The sequence below is a fragment of the Chiloscyllium plagiosum genome, unplaced genomic scaffold (genome assembly GCF_037043375.1).
Source record: "Chiloscyllium plagiosum isolate Xiang-an unplaced genomic scaffold, Cpla_swu_hap1 HiC_scaffold_16, whole genome shotgun sequence".
Classification (NCBI taxonomy): Eukaryota; Metazoa; Chordata; class Chondrichthyes; order Orectolobiformes; family Hemiscylliidae; genus Chiloscyllium; species Chiloscyllium plagiosum.
Window position 1 is genome coordinate 47,120,962 of NW_028270154.1, and position 15,064 is coordinate 47,136,025.

General features: G+C 38.4%; 1 protein-coding gene across 4 annotated transcripts in view; it reads left to right on the forward strand.

Annotated features, from left to right (window-relative positions):
* The window catches only part of LOC122556672 (protein phosphatase 3 catalytic subunit alpha), a 426,923-nt gene that overhangs the window by 296,400 nt on the left and 115,459 nt on the right, over positions 1-15,064 (forward strand). For all 4 annotated transcript variants that reach the window (XM_043703683.2, XM_043703682.2, XM_087995359.1 and 1 more), the window contains 2 exons: positions 8,363-8,487; positions 14,092-14,203. In XM_043703683.2, the coding sequence (XP_043559618.1) occupies positions 8,363-8,487; positions 14,092-14,203 (237 nt within the window). The remainder of the gene's footprint in view (positions 1-8,362; positions 8,488-14,091; positions 14,204-15,064) is intronic.

Sequence of the window (15,064 nt, forward strand, 5' to 3'; positions counted from 1 at the left end):
TGTATTGATAAGGCTGGTGCAGTTGATGTGGTTTACATTGACTACAATAAGGCCTTTGACAAGGTCCCACATGGAAGGCTGGTTCAAAAAGTAAGAGCCCATGGGATCCAAGACAAGTTAGCAAACTGGATCCAAAATTAGCTTATAAATAGTAGGGTGGAGCATTGTTTTTGTGATTGGAAGCCTGTGACAAGTGGTACCACAGGGATCAGTATTAGGACTCTTACTGTTTGCTATGTACATTAACAACTTGGAAGTGAATGTAGAAGGTATAATTAATAAGTTTTCAGATGATGCAAAAATTGCTAATAGAATTAGATTTATTGTCACATACTCACATGAGTGCAGTAAACTGTTTACCAAGTTACCACTTCTGAGTGATAAATAGATAAATGTTGTTGATAGTGGGGAGGATGGTGTCAGGCTAGTCTGATATTGATCAGCTAGTAAATTCGACAGTGTAATGCCAGATACAATTTAATCCAGATAAGTGTGAGGTGATGCACTTTGGGAGTGCTGTTCAGAAGAGGATTTACGCAATGAATGGTAGATCCCGAGGGAGTATTGAGGAGCAAAGGAACCTTGGTAGAAAAGTCCATGAATCTTGAAGGGGTCAACACACACAAAGTAGCGAAGAAGTATATGGAATGCTTGCTTTCATTAGCTGGGTCTTAGAATATGAGAGCAGGAAATTTGTTGCAAATTTGTGGTGCACGGTTAAGTCATAGATGGAATACTCTGTGCAGTTCTGGTCACCACACTACCAGAAGACAGAATTGCAGAGGAAATTCACCAAATGTGCCTGGAATGGAAAGTCTGAGTTATGAGGAGAGACTGAATAGGTTGAGTTTGTTTTCCTTGGAGCAGAGGAAGCTGAAAGAGGATGTAATTGAGTTATACAGCATTATGAGAGGCATAGATAGGGTAGATTGTGAGTATCTTTTCCTCATGGCAGATGTGTCTAAGACTAGACAGTGCAAGTTTAAGGTGAGGAATAAGTGGTTTAGAGAAATTTGAGGAAACATTTCTCACCGAGAGGGTAGTAGAGATATGGAACTTGAGAGAGTGGTAGAGGCCGGTACTCTAACATGTTAGACAAGCATGTAAAATGCCAGGGCATACTGGCTATGGACCAAGTGTAAGCAAATGGGATTAGTATAATTTGTTGGTCAACATTAATGTGATGGGCTGAAGGGCTTGTTTCTAGCTCTATGACTGTCTATTTGTCTAACTAAAAAATATGAACAGACTGTCTGGTATTTATGTTGTTCCTGCTTAGCTTAGTGAGCCAGGGTTAATGTACTGTAATGTAATTGCATAGCACCATAATTGATTAATATCTTACAACAGCATTGTATCTGAGTGAACAAATAGACTGTTTTAAATCCAGTACAAAGAGCTGAGGGCAACAAAAATCAGTGCCAATTGGATGGGAAAAAAGCAGCAGCTGCTTTAGAAGCCATCCACAGTCACAGTAAATTAATAGCAGATAGAATTATAACCTAATGGAAAAACTAATGGAATAAGTTTCCAATAAAGAGTGAAAATTAGTCTGAGTCTGTTCCCATGCATGAAGCAAGAAACTTGAGGATTGAAAAACTCTTATCCTCGGGCCTCATCTGAATAATTAAAGAGAGTTGTCATCGCTGGTCACTCCTCCACAGGCAACTCAGACAACTGGAGTCATCCGTTTCAGGCTGTCTTTGGTGGTAGATCTGAGTTGGGTATTGTTCATGGATTATGGTTGTGGATTTGTTCTGAGAGGGAGTTGGAGAACTGGGTTGTCTGGGAGGGGGAGTTAACTGTGAGTTTTGTGGAGTTAAGGAAATACCCCCTTTCCTCTGCTTCAGTGTAAGTGGTACACAAAATTTGTCAACCGTCCTTTGATAAACAGCAGCAGGAGCTGCTAAAGAATCATGGGTTGATACTACCCTGTATGGCAAAGGGTCGCAAACCCCTTATTTACAATGGTAGGTAGATCATTGTTAACAGGGAAGTGAAACATTTGAGGTTACAATCAGATCAACCATAATTTTTGAATGGCGGAGAATGTTTGAGGGGTTGAATCAATTATTTGTGTACTTAATTCATCTGTTTGTACATATATCAAGAGGCCTGAAAATGATGTGACAAAGATGGCAGTGATACTAACACAATGGTACTAACCATTTGGAGATGGACTATCTCACTGCTAAAACCAATGCTTGACTATTTATAATCTATGATACATGATTGGCCAACAAGAAACAGGGCAGATTCTTCTATTACGTAATCTGAGTCAGACAGGTTATTGGGCATCAATCACACTTGAGGATGGATCAGGTTTTCTCATGCAGTCATGTGGTTTTCAGTTCATTGTTTATGCATGTGAATTGCAGTATGAGTTAAAAGGTAACTGAGATGGAGTAGGCAAGACGTTCTCACCTACACTGGGTCAAAGGCCCAGGCATCCTATTAAAAGACCACCCAGACAGCCCTTCACTCAGTGCAAGCCTGTGTTAGTCACCCTGACTTTTCCTCTCCTGGAGAGGTCTGACACTAAGCAGAACCTGACCGCTGGTTTAGTATTACCCCTAAAGGATCTCATCCAGGCTATTCAAGAAAGAGGAGAGGTCATGTTCTCTGGAAGGCCCTGCCATCAGTTGAAGGTAGCCTGGATCAAAGTTGCAGTACAGCTTGGTGTCTATGGACCTCACAAGAACTTGAGGCTAGCGCAAGAGGGTGAACATTTCCTGTCCTCTGCAAAGGTAAGTGGCACAGTCTACTCACTACATGCTGACACTCACAGGGCATCATTCAACAAAACTGTGTCATTGAACAGGCATGTCACAGGATGATCATCTGCAAGAATCAGTACCACTTGGATATGCGCAGTGAATAGCTGTCAGTTCAAGCTGTCAGCATTGAACCAGTTACATGACAAATCTAATTGTTTGGCTGGTATGGTGACAGATGTTCATAAAGTGCTCATGAATCCATTACCAACACACTCAAACCTCCTATTTCTCTGTTTGTAGGATAAGATTGACCACAACATGAAGGAGCAGGCCTTGACTAGTGGAGGGGTGGCTTTTCAAGGGAGGCTCCGTAGCTGATGGGGTAGAGCAGAACATGACAATGCCTATTCAAATGAACAGCCGGGACTCTCACAAGAAGCCAGTCTGTTGTTCTGTGATGTGGAGACAGTGGCACATTGTTTAGATAAGAAACTGTGTATGTTTAGCAGGTAATTATTTCTCTTCTACAATCTACGAATGGATACCAGAAGAGGTGGAAGCAAAAGAGGAAATGACCTCCCCCCACCCCAGCACCACAACCACCAACTTCGAGGAGGATGTCTCTGAAGTCTCATAGGAAACGTTGCACAGCATTGTCTGCACTGTCCACCAACACGGACATTCACCTCAATTAATGCACTATCAAGGGTAGGCTCAGCGTCACAATCTGGTGAGCATATTGTTGGCATGGATCCATGGCTGATGAAGGAAGCAATGTCTAAGACCTCTAACAGCCAGAGGCTCCTGCTCAGACCCATGCAGATGACAAATCCGTGTATTTGTCCATTAAAAATATATTGAATATGCAGAGAGACGGGCAGCAGAATGTCAAGTAATGGATGCCAAGGGCCATGAATTGAACAGGTGGAGGAAACCTTGCAAGTCATGGCTCTGGTATGCCTTCATTGGAAGCATGACAGCCATATTGGTAATCCAGGTCCAGCAGAATACATACATGCAGAAACATAAAAACTAGGAGCAGAAGTATTCATTCCTGATGAAGGGCTTATGCCCGAAATGTCGATTCTTCTGCTCCTCAGATGCTGCCTGACCTGCTGTGCTTTTTCCAGCACCACACTCTGATCTCCAGCATCTGCAGTCCTCACTTTCTCCTAGGAGCAGAGTAAGCCACTTAGTCTTTCAAACCTACTCTGTCATTGTACATAATCATAGCTGATCCGCTATCTTAGTGCCATATTTCTGCTTTCACTTGATGCCTTTAATAGCTAAATATTTATCAGTCTCTCTGTTGAATATACTTATTGTCCCAGCTTCCTTCTATGAAAGAGAATTCATCATTCCTGATGAAGAGCTTATGCTCGAAATGTCGACCCTCCTGCTCCTCAGATGCTGCCTGACCAGCTGTGCTTTTCCAGCACCACACTTTGTGACTCTAATCTCCAGTGAATACAGGCATAGTCAAATCAATCTCTCCTCATAGGACAGTCCTGCCATCCTTGATATCAACTTAGTAAGCCTCTGCAAGTATATCCTTAGGTATGGAGACCAAACATGCACACAATAGTCCAGGTCAGTCTCATCAAGACTCTTATTAACTTTACAAGACATCCCTACTGCTGAACTCAAATTCTTTTGCAATTAAGGCCAGACTACAATTTCCCTTCCTAATTACTTGCTGCACCTGTCCATTTACTTTCATTAACTGATGTAAAAGGATACTCAGACCCCTTGTAAATGTGAATGTACAAATACATCACCATTTAAGTAATGCTTGGAGCCAGTACTCCATCATTATAACCTTATTTTAACAGTATCAATGCAGGACAAAGCAGTTGTGAAGCACCACTTTCACCTTCCAGGTGCTTCTTCTCTTCAAGGAGTCATGGAGATTCCATAGACACCAAAAAGGAGGGGAACTACCAGTAGCCCATCTCAAGATTTCATCTCAGAACATTCCAGAGGTGCCCTGCCTCTCCACTTGACCTTTGCCTATAACCCATTGCTTCCAGCAGGTCAGGCCATTGAGAGTGATAGAAGCGTTCTAGGCCCTGAGATCCCAGTGGCTGTCTGCCAAATTCATCACAGTCAGCAGGATGCCTCCACTCTAGCTGTCATCTAGCTGCACTGGGATGCAGTGGTGCTGAAGGACAGATAATGTTTCGAGGGCACGAGTGGCGTGGATATGCATTTAATTTATATAGTTTGCACTTCTGTAAATATCTTCACTTCATACGTAAGCTCGCTGTTGTCTCATTACTGTACTCTGCTAGGTGTTACATTATTGGCTAAATTGAAAGTTCAACATCTTTTCCATCTGAGATTGCTGGCCTTTCAGTAGCACACCTTTTATTGTCTTGCATCAACAGCAATGTGCAAATTTAATATTGTTCTCTTTACCTAACAAAGAATTGACATATCAAAGGAGCCAATTTAGGGATCAGTTGTCATGTTGGATGAGGTGAGAGTGAGATGTGATGCATATGTGGAACATTTGAAATAGTGGATTATAAGGAACCAAGCTGAGCCAAGACAGTATATAGCTTTTAAAGTAGTGTGTATATGGTCTTGCTTGAGGCAGGGCCCATAATCATGCTTCCCTCTGAAGGTCCCAGGAGTATGCTGTCTTTTGCAGGTACGGTTGAACACAATTAGTGCAAAGGCTAGACTTCATTCTGATGAAGGGCTCCTGTGTGAAACATCGATTTTCCTGCTCCTTGGATACTTCCTGACCTGCTGTGCATTTCCAGCACTACTCTAATCTTGATTCTATATGCAATGTGAAGTTTTTAAAGGATTATCTTTGTTTAATGCAACTGATGAAACTGGACGTTATTCATTCAATAACATATGTCCCAAAGAGGTTGCACAAGCTCCCAGCCATCTTTATAAACCAAGTATTCTTAACTCACTCAACTTAGAATCTGATGAAAGTAAGGTTTTCTAGGGCATTGCCCTGGCTTCTTCGTAAGCAAAAACAACATCCTGGTCTTCACCATTGTATCACTTCCCCTTTCATCACTGGAGGGGATGACTTAGTTCTCCATCTCTTTTTCTCCCAAGCATATTTCACTTGGCCACGTGAGGTGCAAAGAACACAACAATCTACAATAATGTGAAAAAGTCTTTATGCGGTGTGTTGTAGTATAGCACATGAGTGGTCCAGGCATCTGAAACTCATTTTGATGGCTTTGATGGAGGCATATGCAGCTTTGTACTTTTCCACAGTGCCATGATGAGGATTTCTCACTGTTAACATCAACTAGCTCTTCTGGAGGTAGGCTCTGTCTCTCAGTATCCAGTCCTGAAAATGACCAGGGCATTAAAATGTCAGCCACCTAGGAATGCTCCAGAATGCAAGAGTCCTGACAGATCCCTAGATATTGAGAACACACCAGGAGTGTTTGGCTGATGTGATCACATATATTAGCTGCGCATTAAGGTTCATGTTCATTCTCCTTTAATAAACTAATAGCACTTGTACTATATGCTACTCTTGCTTGGCTCTTCATTCCATATACTTTGATATTTGAAAAGTGTTCCTTTTATTAATAGTCCTTTACTAACTACCTTCTCAAATTTTTATGGTATGAATATAAAAGTAAATGATCAGGCTTTGAGAGTAAATTGAAAGATGTTTAGTTTTGCCCTATTATTTTGTCTGAAAAACACTTTCTGTTCTCTTTTGCTTATGCTGTGTAACGATAGTCACCCACTTCAAATATTCAAGGAATTTTCAACTCTGTATTGGTGACAATGTGCTATATAAATGTTTTCTTGCCTCTTAGTATTTGTGTGAAGTGAAAACATTAATTTCTAAATCTCAGCCAAGCTGTATCCACTGTTGATGGTTGGAAAGTGGAACAATAACAACCAGCTTATAATGTAACATCTTAGTTCTTTTTTTGCCAAGTTTACTAACCAAATCATAACGGACAAAATGGGGCAAAATTGGATTTTTGTTTTGTTTCAGAAGTTTTTTAATTCTGCCTAACCAGTCATGCTGTTTGAAATTTAGTAAATAATTCCAAAGACAAGTTAACACAATGATGCTTTAATTTGGTATTTGACAAGTATTCTGCAATGCCATTCGCTAAGTCTTCCTAACTGGGTCTTATTGTGAGAGTTTTCCTTAAAGCTACATTGAGTGTAGAGATCATGGAGAATCAATTTCTCTTCTCCTGGCGAGTTTAAACTGCTGTGAAGATATTTACCATATCTGTGACAAGTCCATTCCTCATAAAGGAAATTGCGACCTTCAAGGTTTCACAGTCCTGTAGAAAGAAAAATGTAATTTCTTGAATATACTGACCTTTTTCATGATCCTTTCTAGGTTAAATCATTAATTATGTTGTTGTAGTTTTGTGCTATTACATAAATTATATATACAGGATACAGGAATTCTCCTGTGATACTTCAGAACTTGTTTCTACAGCATTGCAGATGTTCCAATTTCTGCTGAAAATAGTGCATGTGCATTGTTTTCCTGTAAGTTGGAGGTGTGTAAATTAAACTTCTGTACATATTTTAAACATTTTTGAAATTGGGCCCAAAGATCTTGGTTGTTATTTTTAAATCTTTAATCATGCAACCTTTAATTCATCCTTTGCATGATTAATCTCTATTCTATAGCTGGTCGGAATCCGAAAGCAGATGAGTTAAAATAAGGACTTATAAAGTACAAACAGGCCTCATGGTCCCTCAAGCCTGCTACACTATGTAGTAGGATCATGACTGATCTTCTACCCCACTTTCTCATTCTAATCCCATATTCCATTAATGCCCAAAATCCTATAATCTCAGTCTTGAATATAGTCAACAACTGACTGTCCACAGTCCGATAGTGTAGAAAATGCCAAAGTTTCACAACCCTCTTGAAGAAAGGACTTTCTCCTCATTTCAGCCCTGTATGTTCAACCAGTTATCCTGACACTATGATCTCTAGTCTAGACTGTCCAGCAGAAGAAACAATCTCAAATGCTTCCTTATCAAACCCATTAAGAATTCATAAGTATTAATGAAATGACTTCTCATTCCTCTGTACTGCAAATTATATAGGTCCATTCTACTCAGTGCTTCCTCATAGCACAGTTCTTGCCCCAGATTACAACGTAGTGAAACTTCATTGCAGGCTCTCCAAAGCAATAACACCAGTCCTGAGGATCCCATTTGCCTTTCTGGTCACTTATTTTACCTGCACTTTGTGCTAGTTTCTACTTGATGTGATCCTAGGACATCATGCATCCTCACTGAAACAGAATTAGCTTTGAAACAGCTTTTTGTAAATAAAATATACTGAAATATTAATTGGTTTAATCACTGGGCTTTTAATGAACAATTGAATTACTATTCATCCCTAAAATCTGAAACAGTGCATGAAAAGTGTTTAAAGAAGTCTAAATTTGGGTTTTGTTGACACTCTATAAGCTCATAGAAAGTTCATTTATCAAAAACAAGTAGATATAAAATGTAAGCATCCTAACATTTTTAGCAAAATATGAATAATAGATGCTAGTGTTTATAAAGTAAACATTTGAGTGGAACATTTTATCCAAGTTTAGCCTAATTTCACAAACAGTAGTTACAAAGCCATCTAGTTAAGTAAACTCCTGTATTTTGTTTCCTAGTTTGTGGAGACATTCATGGTCAGTTCTTTGACCTGATGAAGCTCTTTGAAGTGGGTGGGTCACCAGCCACTACTCGCTACCTCTTTCTGGGAGACTATGTGGACAGGGGCTACTTCAGTATTGAGGCAAGTACTCTATGTGTATAGAAAACATTGAATAGTGTGGAATTTGTTACACACACATATATTTACATACATTTACTTCATAAGTGAATATGTTCTTTTGATAGAATTTTATGTCATATGGCAAAATACAGTTCTCTATTGTTTTTAGTTATATCTTAGTATCAAGAAAGTTATGGCCTAATTTACATCCAAATAATTCATGGGAGTTATATTTTTAGATGAAGCAACACGATTTTTTAATGTTAATACATATTAATGCTTCTATATCAACGTAAAAGTTGAATAACAACACAGTCACATTTATCAGTCAGTAAAAATGATCCATCTAACCTAGTGTCCGATTATATTTCCTCATTGGGTTCCTGAAACAGACCCTATTTGACAAGAATCTGCGAAGAGTCTTTTTGCACGTTATCATAGAGGTCTACAACATGGAAACAGACCCTTCAGTCCAACTCGTTCATGCTGACCAGATATTCTACACTAATCTAGTCCCATTTGCCAGCATTTGAAGCATTCCTATCCATTTACCCATCCAAATGCCTTTTAAATGTTGCAATTTTATCAGCCTCCACTACCACCAGCTCATTCCATATATGCACCACCCTCTGTCTGAAAAAGTTGCACCTTAGGTCCCTTTTAAGTCTTTATGCCCTCTAATTCTGCACTCCTTTACTCTGGGGAAAAGACCTTGACTATTCACGCTATCCATGCCCCTCATGATTTTATAAACTTCTATAAGGTCCTCCCTCATCCTCTGATGGTCCAGGGAAAATAGCCCTGCACTATTCAGTCTCTCCTTACAGCTAAAGCCCTCCAACTTTGGCAACATTCTTGTAAATCTTTTCTTAACCATATCAAGTTTCACAACATCCTTCCTATAGCACAGAGAGCAGAATCACCCTAATCAATGTCCTGTACAGCGTAACATGACCTCCCAACTTCTATGCTCAATGCACCTCAGAACCTTACCATTAAGTGTATAAGTGCCTCCCCGATTTGCTTTTCCAAAACACAGCTCCTCACATTTATCTAAATTAAATTTCATCTGCCACTCCTCAGCCCATTTGCCCATCTGATCAATAGTACGCTGAGGTAACTCCTTCGCTGTCCATGATATGACCAATTTACTAACCATATCTCTGATATTCACAACCAAATCATTCCATGTTTTTTTATCTATTATGATAATCTGTTTCACATTCATATCTTACTTACATTAAAATAAACTCCCTGCCTCTAGGTCATATTAATGGCTCAGAGTATGACTTTTCCTCCTCTTTAGAGGCACAATAGTGTAACGGTAATGATCCAGGAAGAACAAGTCAACAGTCATGAGTTCAAAGTCATCACGACAAGTTATAAAATTGCCTTGAATAAGTCTAGCAATCAATAGGCTGTTAGCAAAAAAGAAAATAAATCTGTCAGATTGTCACAAAAGTGTAAAGCTGCCTTTGGTTTAACAAAAGATATCTCAATGTCAGATTGTCATTAAAACCCAAAATATATTAAAGTTGTTTTGTTCTCCAAGACCTCCTACTTGGACTAGAATAAACACAGCTGCAGTCCCACACTATGGCTAACTACCAATGGTGTCTGAACTGACCTGGTAAGCCATCAGCTATAAATAATCAATACTAAATTCTGTATTCTGTAACAGGAAAAGGTCTAGATCAACAAAAAAAGAATGAGTTAAGGACAGTTGAATCATTCCGAAACATTCTCACTGACATATGGCACTTGACATTTGGAAAATTGTTTCACAGATCAAACAAGCAACAATTGTTACCTATCAACTGGCATTACTCAGCACACACCTGGCTATCCCTTGTTGCTATGATGGACTACACTGAATTAGCTTTGGAGGTTTATTTTTTAATCTTGATTCTAGATCCTGCAAAGTCCCTTGACTTCTTTCAAACAAGGCTAATGAAATCTGCTGACTGCCACAGGTTGCCTTTCCTCAATTCCTGAGTTGATATTTCTCAATGTTGAGATCTACTTAACAGAAATCTACAGAAAGTCACAACTTGGATCATGCACTAAGTGGGCCTCCAGTGTTCACCATCGAGCAGCTTGATAATTTCACCACTGACTAAATCCTGAAGGACATAGCTGCCATAATAAGTCTTCAATAGAAGATTAATCCATGAGAGTGACCAACCCAACTTCATGTTCACAAACATACTTTTTCAGAAGGATTTGTCCATGATAGCATTTATTTGATCTCACAGTGTACATGAAAGTTGATTTTTTTTTTACACAGTTTAGATTCCCACTATTGCATAATGTGAAGTTACTGTTGTGCCTTGAAGGGCATTTAACAACTGATCTAGCAGTCTCAAAATGAAGCTACTGACCCTTATTTATGTGGACTATCAATCAAATTAAAGATTTTTATTTCTTCAAAAAAACTTATTTGATGTGTAAACTGCTGACAAGGTCAGCATTTATTGCCCATTTCTGATTGTCCTTGAGAAGCTGGTGGTGAGCTACTAGCAGAATCTGTAATGTTCTGGTCCAGCATATTTCTTGGTCTTCTAACACCATGAAGCAGGAAGACCAATCACAATTTAGTGAATTGATTTTGTCCATTATAATAATCTGTTCCACATTCATATCTTATTTACATCTCTAGATCATATTAATGGCTCAAAGTATGAGCAGTGCACTATCCCTAGAGCAAGGCAGTCCCACTCAAAAGAAATGATTTATAGTTGTACCTCAAAGCTGGCAGTGGACAGCTAAAAGAAAGGTGAGACTCTTGGTTCATCCCCATCCTCAGCCAAGACTGATCTCAGTATATGAGTGGAAAAGAATATCTTCGGGTTTCACCATTGACCAGAAGCTTAATTGGACAAATAGTATCTGTTGTATAAGTTAATGATTCTAATGTCACACAAAGTTTGTGACTGGAAACTAGGAGCTTTCAGAGGGAGCAGGTTCACCTAGTACCAGCTCCCTTAGGGAATGGTAATTATTCCTGACCAAATCTAGTTGTATTCAATGCTATTATGCAATTAATCTTCTTGTTATCTAAGACCAGTACCCTCTCTGTAGATACTCTGCATTAGTGTATTCTCTATGAATAATTACTGGACAGCCCAAGACAAAGCAAAGCCAGAAGAGGATTGGTTGCAATGAACTTCCTCAAACAACCTTTACCCAGATAAAGGCAAAGTACTATGGGTTCTAGTAATCTGAAACAAACACAATGGTGAAGAAACTCAAAAGTCTGGCAGCACCTGTACAGAGAAAAATAGAGTTAACTTTTTGAGTCTGACTTCTGAATCCTTACCCAGTACCTCTCACTAGTAAGGATGACAAATGCCACAAGGTATCCCACAGATGGTCATCTGGGAAAACACAACAGTACAAACTGTTTGAACTTTAGGTCATGAAAGAGACTGCATAGTCTATAATACATGGCTGACTTGATGCCCCCTTGAAATCTCCAGAATTGAAGGATTGGAATGGAATAATTGCCAATAATCTCTATGAGTGTAGGTGCAATAACTGTCAAGAAACGGAACATAGTGCAGGACAACGTAGGAGTTCATTTGTTTCCCTTCCTTTGGCTTCTAGCCCTGACATGCTGTGGCCTGCAGAATTCATAATCTTATGCAATCTGCTGCATCAACTCGCCAAGATTACTTGAAAATCCAATGTGAGCAGCAACTTATATTTACTTAGCCCTTTTAGCACTATAAGACATCTCTAGAAACATCAAAACAGTTTAAGATAATCTAAGAAAAGAAGCCACATAAGGGGGACATCATAATATTAGGTAAGATCTTGGTCAACATGGTAGGCCTTAAGGAGTGATGCAGAGGAGGAGAGCAAAGTGGCATGGTGGAGTAAGGGAATTTCAGAGTTTTAGGCCAAAGCATCAGAAGGCACCGATATTAGAGCAATTATAAATGGAAATGCCCAAGCAGCCAAAATTAGAGTAGAGCAGATATCTTGGAGGGTTGAGGATTTGGAGAAAATGACAGAGATGTGGAAAGGATAGTCAGGTTTTGGAGGGGTTTAAAAACAAGGATGCAAATATTAAAATCAAGGCACTGTTTGAATGCAAGTTAATGTAAGTAATTGAGCACAAGGTGATATGTAAACAAGACTTGCTGGAGTTGAGACATGAGCAGATGAGCTTTGGATGAGCTCAGTTCATGGAGAGTAGAATGTGGAAGACCAGCCAGGACTGTATTGGAATAATAAAGGCTAGAAACAAAGAAGGTACGAATGAGGATCATGACAGCGGATGATCGGAGATGGGAAAAGATGGGAAATGGAGTTGGAAATTGGCTGTCTTATTGATAGCACAAATATGAGACCACAAGCTCACCTCAGGATCAAATATGACACTACAAACAGACTGGTTAAATTTTAGACAGGTGGCAGGAAATTGTTAGTACTTAGGAAATATAGTTTCAAGTTGGAACAAAAATAAAAGCTTGAGACCTTGATGGGACAAGTGCAGGACAGCAATGTCACAGGAACTTAAACATCTTTGCGTTCACTGAATCACACAGGATTCTGACTTGGAGATATGCTGCACCTTATTCAGTGTTTCTGGGTCAATATCCTGAAATTTCCTTTCTAACACAAGCACAAGGACTTCAGCTGCTGAAATTGAAGGCTGAACTGCTGCCTTGAGGCACTAAAAATGGATAATGCGTGTGGCTTTGTCATTACCTTTATCACACAAAAACCTTAACTTGAAATTGTTGCTCCTGGGCTTGAAAATAATTTTTAATAAATATTTTTATGATTGCAAACTGCTAATCTAGGAGACTGTATCATTCAGTGAGAAACAGGCATCATATAGCACAATTAAAGTGATTTTTCATTACATTGAACACTGCTTCCCTCTCTTTATTCTATATTATAACAGCTGAGAAGTTGCTGCTATTTTAAGGTAACCATGAAGTTAAATTGTAATAACTTAGCAAAAATTCTTTTAGACTTATTTTCTATAATATAACCATGAAAGTGCTACTTAAAAATAGACTACCTGCACATAATGATCTAAACCATATTAACCTGTTCCAGTTAAATAGTCAAAGGACAAAATGCAAATTGAAATACTTGTGTTGTTCTGGCTGGTTTCCCTCATTCTCCTCTCTATTGTGGGGAAAGTGTAGAAGACCTAATATTTGATTTTAAACTACTGACCTAAGAGACTTCTTTATTCACAAGGAGAGAGATATACACCATATTTGCCATATACACCATACTGTTTCTTTACTGCATTGAAAATTAAATTTTGTGACTTTCTACCTGATCTTTTTGGTGTACATGGTAGTGAAGAAATGATCATTATATGAGACATTGAGTGAATTCAAAATGTAGTTTCAACATATGAATGCTTCATTACAAATAATATTTAACAAACATTAAAATTAGTAGCAATATGACATTTGATAAATGAACCTTTTCAGATACAAAGAGCATTAATGAGGGTGAATAAAAACTAGCATGTTGATTGATATTGAATGCATTTGTTTATTGTCATGGTATTAGAGAATTTTAAATATATATATATTATATAGGTGTTTTTATTACTATTCTAAAATTAATTCCTGTTTATTTATTTCTTCGCAGTGCGTTTTATATCTATGGTCATTGAAAATCCTATATCCAAAGACACTGTTTTTACTCCGTGGAAATCATGAGTGTAGACATTTGACAGAATATTTCACTTTCAAACAAGAATGTAAGTACCTTAACACCACAACGAAGGTTTTTAGCTAAAGGTTGAAGCCCGTGAAATTAAAGACGAGTTAGTTTCAGAAATTGGCTGAAGAGCAGGAGATATAGAAGGTAGGGAAAATGGGCAACAACTCCAAGTGGCAGATTTAACTCGTGCTATCTTCACGACTTATGCTGGGGCCATATTTATTAATAATCTGGATGATGGAATAAAAAGTTTCATATCCAAATTTGCTCTCCAGCAAAAGTGAAACTTTCATTTTAATACATGTTTCCTTTAGAGTTATTTTTGGCTATGTTGCCCCTATAAGGGGTGATTCATGAGCTAATTAATTTATTTGTTTATTTGAATTTCAGTACAATTTAAAGAGGCACTTACTGACATTGATGAAGGGTTGTAGAGTTAGGAGCTATACATACATCACATATTTAATTATTGCAGTTGGTTAATGTGGTGGTTAGATACTAAAAAATATTCCTACAAGCCTGCAGATGTTCTTAAACAACAGAACGTAAGTTTATTACACAAAAGAAATAAACAAACAAACCTATATATAGAAGATATTTCGAAAAATCTGAACACAAACATCAAAACAAAATTTCAACCTGTTTTCCAACACCATCCATTACATAGACTCAATCGAAGAAAAATATCACTTCTATTTCAGCTTTTTAATTATTGACTGAACTGACACTTGCCAGTTTCTTTCCCTTACACTCCTGAGATGCTTTGTTATTATTTTTCAAGTTTAGTAGCATGAACGTTTCACAAATCTGGTGGCCTGAATTTTCCCTATTCTAACAACAAGACCATTTCTATATATGCTGTCTTAGCTTGGGAACTCCGCACTGAAAGTCTTCATTG